The 16738-nt window shown below is 37.5% G+C and overlaps 1 protein-coding gene across 2 annotated transcripts in view; it reads left to right on the top strand.

Moving 5' to 3' along the window:
- Positions 1–8328, top strand: part of LOC105476556 (disintegrin and metalloproteinase domain-containing protein 32) — a 153773-nt gene extending 145445 nt beyond the window's left edge. For both annotated transcript variants that reach the window (XM_011732590.3, XM_011732589.3), the window contains 3 exons: positions 4616–4654; positions 7031–7069; positions 8204–8328. In XM_011732590.3, coding sequence (XP_011730892.2) covers positions 4616–4654; positions 7031–7069; positions 8204–8210 — 85 coding nt within the window. In that variant the 3' untranslated portion in view covers positions 8211–8328. The remainder of the gene's footprint in view (positions 1–4615; positions 4655–7030; positions 7070–8203) is intronic.
- The last annotated feature ends 8410 nt before the right edge of the window (positions 8329–16738 follow it).

The following is a 16738-nucleotide window of genomic DNA, read 5'->3' as shown; positions in this document are numbered from 1 at the left end:
TTTCTTGGAGTACACGAAGGGGAAGTTTACCTTTTTATTTGGAGATGGTACAACTAGAAACTAATATGTATGCTGATGAATAACTGAGTGAATGCTCACATAGGTCACTTGGGAAGAATTTGTTGAAAATAAAAAAGCATCACAAAGAAACAAAAATTCCACATATTTCATAGCCTCTCAGTATTACTAGGTTCCCCTCCATTTCCTGAAAGGTGGATGTCTTTTTATAATCATCTACTAAGTCTTTACTTCCCCACGCTCAGCAATTGTGGGTTTTGGGTCCTTCTGCAGATACAAAATGCTTTGACGTTTTTACTGCTCCCTCTCTGAGTTACAGTTTTTATATACATTTATAGGGGGCTGGTGTTATTCTTTCTAGGTTCCTCCAAGCCCACTGCTGTTCCCAAATACATCCAAATCCACAGGGCAAACTCTAAGCTGCACAAGGAGGTTGTATGATTTCTTTTGTTCCAGAAGAAATTTACCTCTTCAATAAGAAAGCCTGCATTTCTCATTTCTAATCTGTCTCATTATTCTTCTTCCTTACAGTGACACTTTGGAGTCATGAGTTCGTCTTTAAAATGTTGATTTTTATTATCATGTCCATTCTTATTATTGTGACCAAGGGAGTTACCATATAGGGATCAGGCCCAGCAAGCCTCAGGGACCCTTTTCTCTTACTGTATTCTGTCATCTCAGATAATAAAGCCATGTCTATCTTGCTCAGCATTGTATAGCTAGCACGTAGCAGAGTGCTCGGCTTGTATTATAAGTGATCAATAAATATTGTTGAAGGAATGAATGAATGATTACCTTTGATCTTCACACAGAGGCAACCAAACAAACAAAAACACAAACACAAAGGTACATAGAAAAATCTATATACATTTGTACACATGCATGCATGCACACACATCCATATATCCATGATGATGTTGTCGCTTCCTCCATTTCTTCTTTGCTCAATATATCATCTCTCATCCTGAAACCCTGTTAACATAATTCATCTCTCCCAGGACTCTTTACCTCCATTCAGTGAGGGGTGATAGCATCACCCATAGGAAAATGTACGTTTCAATAGACATCGTTTAATTTGGAATGTTAAACCACTGGTCTAGCCTTCTGGCTTAGCGTGCACCAGGGAATCATTTTAGAATAACTATTCATTTGAATTTTGGTAACATCATTTGACATGGTGGTTGTGCTTGAGTAATATAACATCCACCATGGTTTTTACGTCATTTATTTTTTGAGTAATCTTTAACTGGTGGGACGTCAGTGGAAAGGTTGTTGAGGCCAACGAAAGCAGAGAGGTGGAATGAATTCCAGTGAAGCAGGGTATTTCCTTGACCCCTTCAGGGGAATCATGACAGGGGTGCCTCCTTTACTCAGCCGCCTGACTCCTTATCGGAGGGAGCGCGTGGGTGAATGAGGTGGGAACTGCTGGAGTGCAGGAGTGCTGGAACCAGCCGTCCATTTCAACCCTGGCTGGGCGGGATCAAACTCCACTCACTGGAACCCACTGCGTTCTACCACTCGGGAAGGAGCATGCAGGTGAGCAGGTGCAGGAGCCAGAGCCAGCACTTTTGGGCGCTGGCAGGAGCGAACTCTGTGCACGCCCTGCAGCAGCATCCATGCGGAGTGCCTGTGACTCCCCAAACCCCAGGGGCATGTTACAGTGCTCTTTTAGCTTAGATGGCTTAAGCCTTAACAGCTCAGTAGGCCCTCTGCCTTTTCTAGTGAGGCGGCTGCTCTCTGCCAGTGAGGGCAAAGGGACAGTGTGACAGCCTTTTGAATCCACACTTGTGGCTCCCAAACTCTTGTTGCATGAATGAATTGAAAGATGATAAATATGAGGAATTTTATTGAATAATGAAAGTGGCTCTCAGCAGGAAGGGGAGCTGAAAAGGGAATGGGCAGGAAATCTTCCCCTCAAGTCCAAGCACCTTGGGCTGGACTCTTCTCTGAAGTTATGCCATCAAGCTGTCCCTCTGAAGTCTAGCCGCTTCTCTCTGACATCCAGCTGTAGTCCCCGAGAAGACATCCAGCTGCCTCTCCTCTCTGCCAGCTGAGTCTGGGGTCTTTATAGGCCCAGAACGGGCAGGGTGGGGCCGTGGGTGGTTTAGGAAAAGGCGACATTTGAGAAGGAAAACAGGGATAGAAGTTCTCTCTTTGGGCTGTGGTTTCAGGCTTTTCAGCTTGAGGGTGGCACTTTCGCCAGAGACCCACCCTTCTCTGCCTAGAATTTCTCTGCCATCTGTTCCCATCACCAGTATGGGTCACATTAGTACCACTTTAGTGTAATTATTTTAAATGTCTAAATTCTTTCAATATTTCCAGTCTTTTCCTAAGCAACCCAGAAGAATCTTTGAGAATTTATCAGCAAACTCTAAACATTACTCTCCTATATTATTGTCATTTGGCTTTTAGCTTCTTCTAGGTTTTTACCTACAGAATCCTACCCTCCATTATTATTATTATTATCATCATTATCATTTTTATATTAAATGAATACCTGCTAGGATCTTAAAACATGTTTATCAGTGGCTTTGCTCTCACTATTTATTGTTGAATCCACTGATTTTTCATTATGGGCCTAGTTTCCTTTTTTCTCAAGTACAACCCTTTTAGTTTCAGTTTAGAGATTCTGTATTATCAACATTTTGTGTTAAATGCCTGAACATGCTTTTTTTATTCTACACTCAATTTTGAATATAGTTCAAATGGTTTCTCCCAGCTGAGAAGGACTTTTCTGCAAGTGTCTTGTAATATTCTGTTGTTGTAATGTGCCATGTACGGTCATTGATGAGACCTTAGTTGTCAGTATCATTATTTATTCCCCTCTCAATTAATGTGTTTTTTTCTAGGTGGCTTCTAAGATTTCCTTTTTTTCTTGAATGTTTTGTTATTTTATGATTATATGTTCTGATAGAATTTGTTATTATTTATCCAGCTCTGGATTCAGTATAGTATTTAGATATCAGGACTCAGGTCATTAAATCTAAAAAATTAATTCAGTCATTATGTCTTCAATTATTGACTCTTTCTCATTCTTTCTCTTTTCTCCGTTAGAAATGATTATATTTAGGAGGGTCTTCTCATTTTAACCTCCATGTTTCTTTCCTTTTTTTTTTTTTTTTTTTGAGGCAGAGTCTTGCTCCATTGCCCAGGCTGGAATGCAGTGGTGTGATCTCAGCTCACGGCAACCTCCATCTCCTGGGTTCGAGCAATTCCCTGCCTCAGCCTACCGAGTAACTGGGATTACAGGCACCTGCCACCACGCCTGGCTAATTTTTATATTTTTAGTAGAGACAGGGTTTCACCATCTTGGCCAGGCTGGTCTTGAACTCCTGACCTCATGATCCACTCGCCTCGGCCTCCCAAAGTACTGTGAATATAGGCATGAGCCACCACACCCGGCATTAACTGGGGTCTTCATGTGTTACGCCTTTCTACCTCTCTATCTGACATTGTTTCACTTCCTTATATCAGTTTCCAAATCCTCCATTTTCTTATTAGCTATTTTTTTTTGCCTCATTCCTGCCTTGATTTGTGTGGAGATCCTAAATATTTCTATTTTGAAGATTTTTATATTATCTGTTGATATTGATGTGTGAATTTTTGTTTTGCAATTTAGATTGATAAGTCCACCCTCAAGGGCAGTGATTGTTCTCATGGAAATTCTGCATGCCCTGAGTTGTAGAGGCATGCATTGGGAGGATGAGAGTATTTCAGGTTTGCTTCTCCTGGGGCATGAATGTCGTAATGTTTTCCATTACGGGTAGTGGAACTGAGCAGTTGAGGTCTGCATTGCATGGTGCAGGCCTGTGATTCCTGCATCTCTAGATAATCCTTTTCTTTTCACTTGGCTGAGAAAATTTGCTAGTTGTGTTCTGAAGTGCAGTGGTCATAGGTTTTATTATTTTCATTAAAGACTACCAGGCTTGGAAAACAGCTCCATTCCAGCTTTCTAACGTGTCAAGATCCATGCCCTCAACTCCTTCCAAGCTAGTGTTAATGAAAACCACATCTTTTAGGGTATAAGTAATTCAGCTTTAGCTCTTGTTTTCCCTCTGAGCTTCTAATTTCTTTATTTTTTTTAAATGATAGAAGGAAAACACTTTGTGACTGTCAGTCTTAGTTATGTAGATGTTTTTGTTTTCTTCAGCTTTTCTCTATGTATCTAATAGAAAGGATAAGTTTTCCTATTAGTCCAGTCTGCCAAACTGGTCAGAAGTAAATGTAAGTTTTAATTTACAAACTGCTGCAATTTGTGTATTAACAAATACAAAACTAACTTGGAGGCTGAAGGACAGGTTTAGACATTTACAGTTAAATTTATATTAACTTCAAAGTCATTTGAAAAACCTGCTATCTTGATACTCTTCTCTACTAGAGAATTTACATTTTGTACCATATGTTGCATTTGGTGTTTGAGTAAAAAAGAATGCTATTTATTTGCATGCTCCAAATATTTAAATAATTAGTTTTGGTGCTGTAAAATGGCCTGCTTTTCATTCTCAAAGTAGGCACGCTCTTAGTGTTGACTTTTAGATAGTGTTTTAAATTTATTTTTGACAATATTTAATAGATATTGTTTTTAATTTATTTTTAGATCCAAATCAGAAGATAGTACCCAAGCATATACTAGCAGGTAAGCAAGATAGAAAGTGTTACTTATAAGTAAGTATGTTGAAAATTCAGAATGCAAAAGTTGATAATTCACAAATAATTGCTCAACATTTTTTGAGCAGCCACAATTGATAAAGTCTACACCAAACCCAACTTATTAATATTTCCCATTCTAGAACAAGCATTAAATTCCATTAATCTTTTTTCTTCAATTAACTAAATTTTTATTGATTACCTACTCTTGTGGTACATAAGAAATAAGCTAGTGGAATTTAATAAGAGAATTTATAATTACTTTGTGAAACTAAATCATAAGCTGAGCATTTTGCATCCTTTATTCTGGGATACACAAAGGGGAAATAGTACTTTTGCAGGTTGCATTTACACCCACAAAAACTCAATGTGAACAACTGAGTGAATGATTATTTCCACTTAGGAAGAGTTAGGAGACAGTATTACAAACACACTAAAATTCTACATTTCCCACAGACCCTCAATGTGCCACACATGTGTTAACAAGGGTTCTCTGAACTTGTTTAGAGAAGCTTTTCGTTTCCTACACCCCACAGTTGTGGCTTTGTGATCCTTCTGAAGTTATAAAATATTTACTGCTATGTTCGTCATGGTTTCTCCATTGTAGAGTTTTCATTTTCTTGTATTGCCTAGTATTTTTCCTTATAGTGACCTCTTTGAGATACATTCAACCCACTACTATTCCAAAATATCCTTTATACACATAGGTTAAATTTTCTACACCACAACATTATTTAGTTTCTATTTTCCCCAATGAAGGCACCCCATCCATTAGGAAAGCTACAGTATTTCTGTCTCCTTTATCCTTTCTGTTGTTCTTGGATGTCTCCTAGCATAAGCACCCTTTTACAGACATCAGTTACTTTCTCTAAGTTATGTTTGGTCTCCATTCTCTGTCACTGTCTCCAAGGGAGTTGTGATAGAGTGCTCAAACACTGCAATTCTCCCAATCTTCTGCTCACCTGGAAGCATTGCTCTCCTTTTAGGCTCTGAAATCACTTGATGGTCATGTCCATGTTTATTTTCCTTACCTATTTATAGGTAGCATCTTGCAGGGTTAATGCTCAACAAATACTTGCTTAACGAATGAGTGGTTACTCTTGAAGTTCACATGTGCACATACTCTACTCTAATTACTACTCTAATTGTCCCCTTACATGATCTCTCCTCATAAAATATGCCATAATCATATCATAATCATCCTCTTTAAAAGTAATCAATTCAACTAGATTGAGGGATAGACAAGGGCATCATCTATAGGATAATATACACTGGATTTGGGGAGTATAATTTGGAATGTTAACCCGTTATTCTAACTTTGTGTTTAGCATACCCAGAAAGGTATTCTGTGATTATTCTTTCATTTAAACTTAGTAGGCTAAGCAGACATAATTGCTGTCCTTTACTGTTGTAGCATTCACTGTATTTTCTTGTATTTCTGTTCCTTTTACATTTATATTTTTAGTACTTTTGTTGCCATTGGGAAGCCAGTGGGAGATGTTGGTAGAGCCAATTCCTCGGGTAAATACAGTGAAACAATATATACATTTTTTAAAGCCAGAAATTTAATGGGTGTATATGTCAGTAGACTCATACATCTATAAATAGAAATCTTTTTATTGGTTTGGGAGATAACTAATTATATTAAATAAGAATGTTTCATGGTCAGAGTTGTAGGAAAAATCAACACTAAGTTTTGAAGATATCAAAGAGCAAAGGTAGGGAAAGGACGGGAGAAGTGAAATTATACATTATCACTGAAGACTCTCAATCATATTGTATTGTCTTCTCTGTGAATTAATCTTGATTAATTTGTCTTCGGTTCATTATTTTTCTCTCCCATTCTTTTAGTTGGGGGATTAGAAATAAGGAATCTGTGGATATAAAAATGGAAAAGACTGGATGTGGTGGCTCACATGACAAAATGCTATAATCCCAGCATTTTGGGAAGCCAAGGTGGGAGGATTGGAGTTCCTCCAATTAGAAGGTCAGGAGTTCAAGACCAGCCTGGGCAGCAAACTGAAATCCCATTTCTACAAAGAAATAGAAAAAATTGGCTAGGCATGTTGGTGCATGCTTGTAGCCTTAGATATTTGGGAGGTTGAGGCAGGAGGACATTTGAGTCCCCAGGAGGTTGAGGCTGCGGTGAGCCACTGTCATATTCCTGCCCTCTAACCTGGGTGACAAAGTGAAACTCTATCTCTAAAAAAAGAAAATGGAAAAGAGGTAGAAATTTGGCAAATACTTCTTTTTTAGTACAACTTTGAAGGGAAAGAGGAAGAAATTGCCATAACAAATAAATACAACATAACTTTGACAGGTTGTATTGTAACAAGCTAAAAATGTTGTTTCCTTATTTACTTAGATCCAAATCACAGGAAAGTACCCAAACACAAAGCAGTAGGTAAGTATATTAGAAGTTATTTCTTAAAAATGAATACATGTATGAAATTAAAATAAAATTCAGAATACACAATTCCTAAGTATGGATTGGGTAGATGAATTGGTTAAAGTACTGCACCAATAAATAATCTATCTTTCTTTTATTCTTTTTTTTTGTTTGTTTTTGACAGAGTCTTGCTCTGTTGACCAGGCTGGAGTGCAATGGTGCGATCTCAGCTCACTGCAACCTCTGCCTCCTGTGTTCAAGTGATTCTCCTGCCTCAGCCTCCTGAGTAGCTGGGATTACAGGCTCGTGCCACCATGCCCACCTAATTTTTGTATTTTTAGTAGAGACAGGGTTTTGCCATGTTGGCCAGGCTGGTCTTGAACTCCTAACCTCAGGTGATCTGCCCCTACTCAGCCTCCCAAAGTGCTTGGATTACAGGCGTGAGCCATCATGTCCAGCCTAAATGACCTATGTTCAACTGACCAGTCGTTACTAATCTTGTTACTAATGAGTATTTAAATAACTTAGTTTGTTTTTTTTTTTGTTTTCAGTTTAGTAAAGTTCTCTTAAGTTTATTGAGAACTTGCTCTTGTTGATAGACTAGAATTAAAGAGTTGTACCTAATAAGATGGAAGATCTGTCAATTTGTTTATAAAACAAATCTGTAATTGGGACCATTTTATTCATTAGGCAGCATAGGCTAGACTGCTTCAGGTCTATGAACTTCCAAAGACCAAAAGGCCAAAATACTGTTACACACACATACACACATGCACACACACACACACAATAATTGGCTACAAGGTATGCAAAAAGGAAAATTAATGTGAATTTAAACGTCTAAAATATGTAAATACATTAACTTGTTAAATTCATGAACATTTCATTTTATATGAAATAGTTTTAATTTTTTCATTTGTAAGTACTTCTGATTAAATATGATGGTTCCTCAGAAATCAAAGAAAAGCACAAAGTAAATAAGTGGCTCGTGGTCAAATAATTTCACAGGCAAAATTGTAAACATCCTTTCAATAATTCTTTTTTTGGTGCCACATGAATTTTCCACTTGGCAGTACCCCAGCTGCTTGTACAGTGGGAGGGAGTTTGCTGTCAGTACTTTGAGCAGGTGTTTTTTGTTCTCTTCTACAGTAACTAGTGGTTCCTTCAGAAGGCAACGGATAACATCGAGAGTCTCGCTAAGAAATGAAAATTCTGTCGTTCCTTCCGTGGTCACAGCTGAAAGAAACAATAAATTGAGTGTGGATCAATTTGCATGCCAGTGTGTTCATTTTTTTTTCTTCCCTTTCCTTTACCCCCGGCGACCGCAGTTTTGCAGCTGCAGGGCCCTTAATTGAAAACAGTCCTCCAAACTCATCTCAGCTGTCCCCATCCCCACCTGACTCTGCACGAGCTCTTCCCAATTGTCTTCTCTGCAGCTCTTCCACGACTCCTGCCCCTGTGCCCCCCGCCCCATGCCACCCCCTTTGTTGTACTGCCTGGGGCCCCAGAATCTGGGCAGTGTACCGTGTTCCTCCTTCTGGTCCTTCTCATGGGATTTGGCTGACTGCACACAGGTCCAATATATCCAGATAGCTGCCCTCCTCATCCTCCCCATGACCCCGGTCTGGGCTTCTGAGGGAGGACTGTTTGTTTCAGGGATTGTAACTTCCCATCCAGGCCTTTCCCTCTACCCCCGCCCGCCCACCTTTCTCTTGTCCCTTGGCCAAGTGACCCACAAGGTCAAGCCCAGAAGACAGAGAGGCAGCTTCTGAAGGACCCTTAGGCATAGGTCTTAAAGGCAAATATGATTCCCTTATTAGAGTTTGGTATGAGGCTTGAAAAAATGATTAGAGAAAGGTTCTCTCATTTTCCATTTTCTGAAATAATCTGAAAAAATTGTTTAGATTTTCAGTTAAATGTTTGTCAAAATTCACCAGTGAAGCTCTCTGGGACTGGAGATTTTTTTGTTTTTTGTTTTTTTGGCGAAGGCAAGATTTTAAATTACAGATTCAATTTATTTAATAGAGAACTATTAAAATTTTCCATTTATTGTTGGGATAGGTTTTTTTCAGACACTGTATTTTTTTTTTAAAGTTTATCCATTTTATTTAATGATTAGACTTGTGGCCTAATGTTGTTTATAATATTCTTTTTTATGTCTGTAGGATCTATAGTTATGTCCCCTCTTTCATTCCTTAAAATAGTAAGGTTTTTTTTTCCTCTCATCAGTCTTGTGAAGAGTTTATCTACTTAATTAATTTAAGAATCTCTCCAGAACTGCTCTTGACTTTGTTATTTTTCCCTATTACATCTCTGTTTTCTATTTCATTGATTACACATTTTATTAATTTGCTTTCTTTTACCTTCTTCAGGTGAAAGTTTAGAACATTGATTTTAAATCTTCTTTTCTAATGCATTTAAAAGTATAAGTTTGTCCTATGTACATTTTTAGCTGCATTCCACATATTTTATGTTGTGTCTTCATTATATTTCAGGTCAAAATATTTTCAAATTTTTATTTTGATTTCTATTTTGAGTTATAGGTTATGTAGAAGCCTGTTTAAATCCAAATATTGGTGTTTTTTAGCTCATTTTTTCCTTATTGATTTCTCAATGGTGACTAGAGAACATATTTATGTAATCTCAATTTTTGAAATTATTTTCTTGAGTTGGTTAAGCCTATGATATACTTTGTTGAATGTTCTGTGTGTACTAAATATATACATGTGTATTTTGTAGTTGCTGAGTATATAGATGTTAATTAAGTCATTTGTTGATAGTGTTCTTGAACTCTTGTTTTTTCCTCTTGTTCTATCAATTCTTGAGAGAGACGTGTTGAAATTGCCAACTGTTGTGTTTTATTATTGTTGTTATGTTACTTGTTTTAGACATGTTAATTGCGTTTCATGTATTTTGGAGTTATATTTTAGTGCATGCATCTTTAGGACTGTTATGTTTTCCTAATGAATTGGCTCTTTATCATTATGCGATTCACGTTGTTGTCTCTAGTAATACTCTTAATTTCGAATTCTGATTTTGTGATAGTAATATTGCCATGCAGCTTTTTTTTTATTGGCAGCTTTTTAAGTTGGTCTTTTCACGGAGTATCTTTTTTCATTCTTTTACTTCCATTGCATATTTCCTTATATTTAAGATGTATCTGATGTACAGAGTATGCAGTTGGTTCTTGTATTAAAAAAAAATCCAGTCTGACAATGTTTTAAAATTGGAATGCTTAAAAGCATTCATATCTGTTTATTTTTGTTTATAATTGACACATAATTGTACATATTTATGGCATAAGTGTGATGTTTCAATATGTATGTATATTGCATAAAAAATAAAATGAGTGTATTTAGTGTATTTATCTCCTCATATATTTATAATCTCTTTACAGTAAGAACATTCAGAATCCTCTCATCTAGCTGTTTGGAAATACAATTTGTCCTCCATATCTACAGGTTCCACATCCATGGGTTTCCAGGTTTCTATGTTTTGCCATAAATGACAGATTTCTTTTTTATGGCTGAGTACTATTCCATTATGTATATATATGACATTTTCTCTATCCTTGCATCAATTGATAAACACTAAGGTTTACTCTATATCTTGGCTATCTTGAATAGTGTTTCCATAAACAGAGGAGTGGTGTCTCTTCTTCATTGACTCATTAGTTGTTCAGGAGCATTTTGATTAATTTGCATATATTTGTAAAGTTTCCTAGTTTTACACCATCATGGTCAGAAAACATTACTTGACATGATTTCAGTTGTTAGTTTGTTAAGACTTGTTTTGTGGCCTAATATATTATCTAACGTGGAGAATGTTTTATGTGCTGATAAGAATGTGTATTCTGCAGCTATTGGAGGGAATGGTCTGTGAATGTCTGTGGGGTCCAGAGTTGGTATGTTGGTCTAGAGTTATAGTTTAAATTCAATGTTTCTTTGTTGACTTTCTGTTTAGATGATCTGTCCTTTGACATAAGTAGGATTTCAAAATCCTTTACTATTAAGGTATTGCAGTCAATTTCTCCCCTTAAATTAATTAATATTTGCTTTATATATTTTGGTGCTCCAATTGTATGTGCTTATATATTTGTGATTGTATATCCTTTTGCTGAATTGACCCCTTTATTATGTAATGACCTTCTGTGTGTCCTTTTTTATGGTTTTAAATTCCAGTTCTATTTTATCTAAGTATAGCTACTCCTTCTCTCTTTTGGTTTCCATTTGCATGGAATATCTTTCTCCATCCCTTCACTTTCAGTTGTTTGTGTCCTTACCAGTGAAGTGAGTCTCTTGCAGGCAGCATATAGTTGCATCTTCTTTTTTAATCTATTCAGCCATTCTGTGTCTTTAATTGGAGAATGTAATCCATTTACATTCAAGATAAGGTCCTACTACTGCCATTTTGTCAATTTTTTCAAATGGTTTTATAGTTCCTTCCTTCCTTGCTCTCTTACAGTCCTCCTTTGTGATTGAATGATTTTCTCTAAGAGGACATTTTGGTTTCATGCTTTTTATTTTTTTGTGTATTTACTTTGTGGTTACCAGGAGGCTGAACAAAAAATCTTAGCGATATAATAAGTTATTTCAAGTTGAAAACAATTTAACTTTGATCTAAATAAAACAAAGACTGTATATTTTAACTCTGCCCCCCTTACATTACATTCTGAATTTCTGATGTCACAGTTTACATCTTTTTATATTGCATGTCCCTTAACAAATTATTATAATTTTTTGATAGTTTTGACTTTTAACTTTTATACTAAATGTATAAGTGATTTACAGTCCATCATTACAGTATTAGAGTATTCTGAACTTGACTGTGTACTTATTTTACCAGTGAGTGTTATACTTTCATATGTTTTTGTGTTACTATTAGTGTCCTTTTCTTTTGACTTGAAGAACTCCCTAGGTGTTTCTTGTAAGGCATTATCTAGTGATGATACATACCCTCAGCTTTTTTTTTTGTTTGTTTGGGAAAATTTTTCACCTTCATTTCTGAAGAAAAGCTTTGCAGTATAAAGCATTAATTGACATTTTGTTTTTTTCTTCAGCACTTTGAATATATCATTCAATTCTCTCCTGGCTCATTTCTGCTGAGAAATCTGCTGATGGTCGTATTGGAACTTCTTTGTATTTAATCTGTTTTTTATCACTTGATGTTCTAGAATTTTTATTCACCTTTGATTTTTGATAGCTTAACTATTATATGTCTTGATAAATTCCTCTTTGGGTTGAATTTGATTGAGATGTCTGTGCTTCTTGCATCTGGGTATTGGTATTTTCTCTAGATTAGGGAAGTTTTCAGCCATTTTTCTTTGTATATGCATTCTGGCCCCTTTTCTCTTTATTCTCTTTCTGAAACTCCTATTGTGCAAAAGCTTGGTCCCATATGTCCATATACTTTCTTTATTCTTTTTGATCATTTGAATGGATAATTTCAAAGGCTCTGTCTTCCATCTCACTGATTCTTTCTTCTACTTGATCAATTCTGCTATTAAAAATTTGTTTTAAATTTTTCAACTCAGTCCTATTCTCTACCTCTAGGATTTCTTTTTCTTTTTTTTTTTTTTTAATTTGTCAATCTTGGTTTTTCCATGTTATTGTTTTCCAAATTTCATTTAATTTTTCTCTCTCTATATTCTTGTAGTTCACCAAACTTCTTTATGAGTGTTACTATGAATTGGCATTCATTTCATAGCTGTTCATATTTTTGGGGTTTGTCATTGGAGCTTTATTAGTTTCTTTTAAAGGTGTTATGATTCCGTGATTTTTTGTACTTCTCTTATCCTTACATTGTTTTCTGTACCTTTGAGGAGAGATTCATGTCTTCTGGTCTTACATGTGTTCTTTGCCAGGCATAGAGCTCCACTTATTACCTAGTCTGTGATTCTGAAAGGGCTAGCCGGTTGTGACACCAGAGAGGTAAGACTTGTTGTGGGTTTTCAAGTTGCCTGGGCTGCTGGTGTTGCTCCAGTATCAGAGGTGGCTACTATCTGAGCTCCAGTGACTGGTGAGACCACTGGCTGGGCTCTGCTATTAGGCAGAGCTGCTGGCCAAGTACTCTAATGGCTTCTGATCAGGCTGGTCACAAGATTTATTCCCTGGCTGGGCAATTTTGCTATTTGCTATCTGAATTTAGACAGGGCTTCAGGTGTGTTCTGAGGTTAGGTGGTGTTCCTACTCTGGAGAGGAAGGATCTGAGGCTATGGTCCCTAACTATGTGTGATTGGGGATATGCTTCCTTCTTTGGCTGGAGCTGTGGGATGAACCTTTAGCTGAGTTGAGTGGCTGTTTGACCTCAAGCAGGACTAGCTCCTACATTTCTCCAAATGCATACATACAGGTGGGAGTCTCCCTGCCTGGGTGGTGTCTTTGGGAGAACTTTTTGACTTTGCGGAGCCACTGCTTGCCTGCTTGCCTTCCTGGGTCAAGCTGTTATAGCCTCTATGCTTCTCTGAGAACCATGGAGGTGGAAATATCCCTGCTGAGGCAGGGTCTTTGGGTGGGTTTTTTGGTTGTGTGAAGCCACTGCTTACTTTCCTGGTTAAAGCCAGTGTAGCTCTCTTGCTAGCCTGAGGTCCTTGGAGGTGGGAGTCTTCCTGCCTTGGTGGGGTTATTGGGCAAGCTGTTTGGCTGTGTGGAGCCACTGCTTACCTTCCTAGGTTAAAGTGGTATAACCTCTATTTCTCTGAGATCTGCAAAAGCATGAGTCTGTTGGATTGGATGGGATAATTGCTCTGGCTTTTTGGCTGTGTGTAGCTACTGTCTGCCTTCCTTGGCCAAGCGAGTGTGGTCTTTTTGTTTCTGAGATCCATGGCAGTGGCACTCTCTCTGCCTTTGTGGGGTGTCTGGGATGGGTGCTGAGGCTGGGCAGGGAAACAACCAGTCTAGGAGCTGAAGCTAGACTGTGCTTCCTTCCATGCCTCTAAAGGTGACTAACGCACTTTTGCACATGTGCTATGGGACTGGCTGATATCTGATGGAGCACCGCAGTTGGCAAAGATGCAGAGGTACCACCAGGATCCATGTGCTAGTTGCTTTCTTTCTAACCGACCCCCAGGCATTCAAGTCATGTCATTTCCTCTAGTGTTCTCTCTGAAGTGAGTCCCAAGTGGGTGTTTTGAGAAGTGTCTTGGTATGCTAGAGAAGCTGGATGTCTGCCTCCTATTCTCTTTTTTCTCCTGTAGAAACTGTGAGCTTAGGGAAATCTTCTCTGTCTGGTGCCATGCCAATTTAGGGGGTGAAGTGGGAGCATGGAGTGTGACTGTTCCTCTTACCCTTCTAATTCAGACTTTGTTCAGTTTTACATATCATGCCGGTGTCTCCAGCTTGTTTTCAGGTGTTGGGGTTTTCCAATCTGTGGATGTTGCTGGTTAAATTTTGTTGTGGGGCTAGTGGGTAGTGGAGCTCAAGACTTCTTACTTCACCAACCATCTTGCTGACATCACTCCTAGCATTTATATTTAAATTAATTTCTGATATTATTAATTTTAAATCTACCAGTTTCTATTTTTCTATTTCTCTCATCTTTTTTATTATTTTACTTTTTCCTTCTGTACTTATTTCAGGTTAATTGAGCGCTAATCTGATTTTTTTCTGTTCTATGGGCTTTGTAGCTCATTATTAATAATATTTGGTGTTTCCTCCAGAGATTACAGTATGGATTCTTAATGTATCAAAGTCTATCTTGAATTAATATTATCCTACTTAACTCAAAACAAAAGAATTTTATATCAGTATGATTCCTATTACTTCCTTCTACCCTTTGTATTATTACATTTAAATCTATGTGTGTTGTAAATTCTGACATATTGCTATTATTTTTACTTGAAACAGTCAGTAGTGCTTTGAAAAAGTTTACATAGTCTTTTACATTTACCCCATGTTTATTCTTGCTGGTGCTCTTGATTTCTTCTACTTTTTTTTTTTTTTATTATACTTTAAGTTCTAGGGTACATGTGCACAATGTGCAGGTTTGTTACATATGTATACATGTGCCATGTTGGTGTGCTGCACCCATTAACTCGTCATTTACATTAGGTATATCTCCTATTGCTATCCCTCCCTCTGACCCCCTCCCCACAATAGGACGCAGTGTGTGATGCTCCCCTTGCTGTGTCCAAGTGATCTCATTGTTCAATTCCCAACTATGAGTGAGAACACGTGGTATTTGGTTTTCTGTTCTTGCGATAGTTTGCTGAGAATGATGGTTTCCAGCTGCATCCATGTCCCTACAAAGGAGACGAACTCATCTTTTTTATGGCTGCATAGTATTCCATGGTGTATATGTGCCACATTTTCTTAATCCAGTCTGTCACTGATGTACATCTGGGTTGATTCCAAGTCTTTGCTATTGTGAATAGTGCCACAATAAACATATGTGGGCATGTGTCTTTATAGCAGCATGACTTATAATCCTTTGGGTATATCCCCATTAGTGGGATGGCTGGGTCAAATGGTATTTCTAGTTCTAGATCCTTGAGGAATCGCCACACTGTTTTTCCACAATGGCTGAACTAGTTTACAGTCTCACCAGCAGTGTAAAAGTGTTCCTATTTCTCCACATCCTCTCCAGCACCTGTTGTTTTCTGATTTTTTAATGATTGCCATTTAACTGGTGTGAGATGGTATCTCATTGTGGTTTTGATTTGGATTTATCTGATGGTGAGTGCTGATGAGCATTTTTTCATGTGTCTCTTGGCTGTATGAATGTCTTCTTTTGAAAAGTGTCTGTTCATATCCTTTGCCCACTTTTTGATGGGGTTGTTTGTTTTTTTCTTGTAAATTTGATTGAGTTCCTTATAGGTTCTGCATATTAGCCCTTTGTCAAATGAGTAGATTGCAAAAATTTTCTCCCATTCTGTAGGTTGCCTGTTCACTCTGATGGTAGTTTCTTTTGCTGTGCAGAAGCTCTTTAGTTTAATTAGATCCCATTTGTCAATTTTGGCTTTTGTTGCCATTGCTTTTGGTGTTTTAGACATGAAGTCCTTGCCCATGCCTATGTCCTGAACGGTATTCCCTAGGTTTTCTTCTAGGGTTTTTATGGTTTTAGGTCTAACATTTAAGTCTCTAATCCATCTTGAATTAATTTTCATATAAGGAGTAAGGAAAGGATCGAGTTTCAGCTTTCTACTTATGGCTAGCCAATTTTCCCAGCAATATTTATTAAATAGGGAATCCTCTCCCCATTCCTTGTTTTTGTCAGGTTTGTCAAAGATCAGATGGCTGTCAATGTGTGGTATTATTTCTGAGGGTTCTGTTCTGTTCCATTGGTCTATATCTCTGTTTTGGTACCAGTACCATGCTGTTTTGATTACTGTAGCCTTGTAGTATAGTTTGATGTCAGGTAGCATGATGCCTCCAGCTTTGTTCTTTTGACTTAGGATTGTCTTGGCAATGAAGGGGTTTTTTGGTTCCGTATGAACTTTAAAGCAGTTTTTTCCAATTCTGTGAAGAAAGTCATTGGTAGCTTGATGTGGATGGCATTGAATCTATAAATTACCTTGGGCAGTATGGCCATTTTCACAATATTGTTTCTTCCTATCCATGAGCATGGTATGTTCTTCCATTGGTTTGTGTCCTCTTTCATTTCACTGAGCAGTGGTTTGTAGTTCTTGAAGAGGTCCTTTACATCCCTTGTAAATTGGATTCCTAGGTATTTTATTCTCTTTGAAGC

This window comes from Macaca nemestrina, chromosome 8 (genome assembly GCF_043159975.1).
Source record: "Macaca nemestrina isolate mMacNem1 chromosome 8, mMacNem.hap1, whole genome shotgun sequence".
NCBI lineage: Eukaryota > Metazoa > Chordata > Mammalia > Primates > Cercopithecidae > Macaca > Macaca nemestrina.
This window is presented reverse-complemented; position numbering and strand designations above follow the sequence as displayed.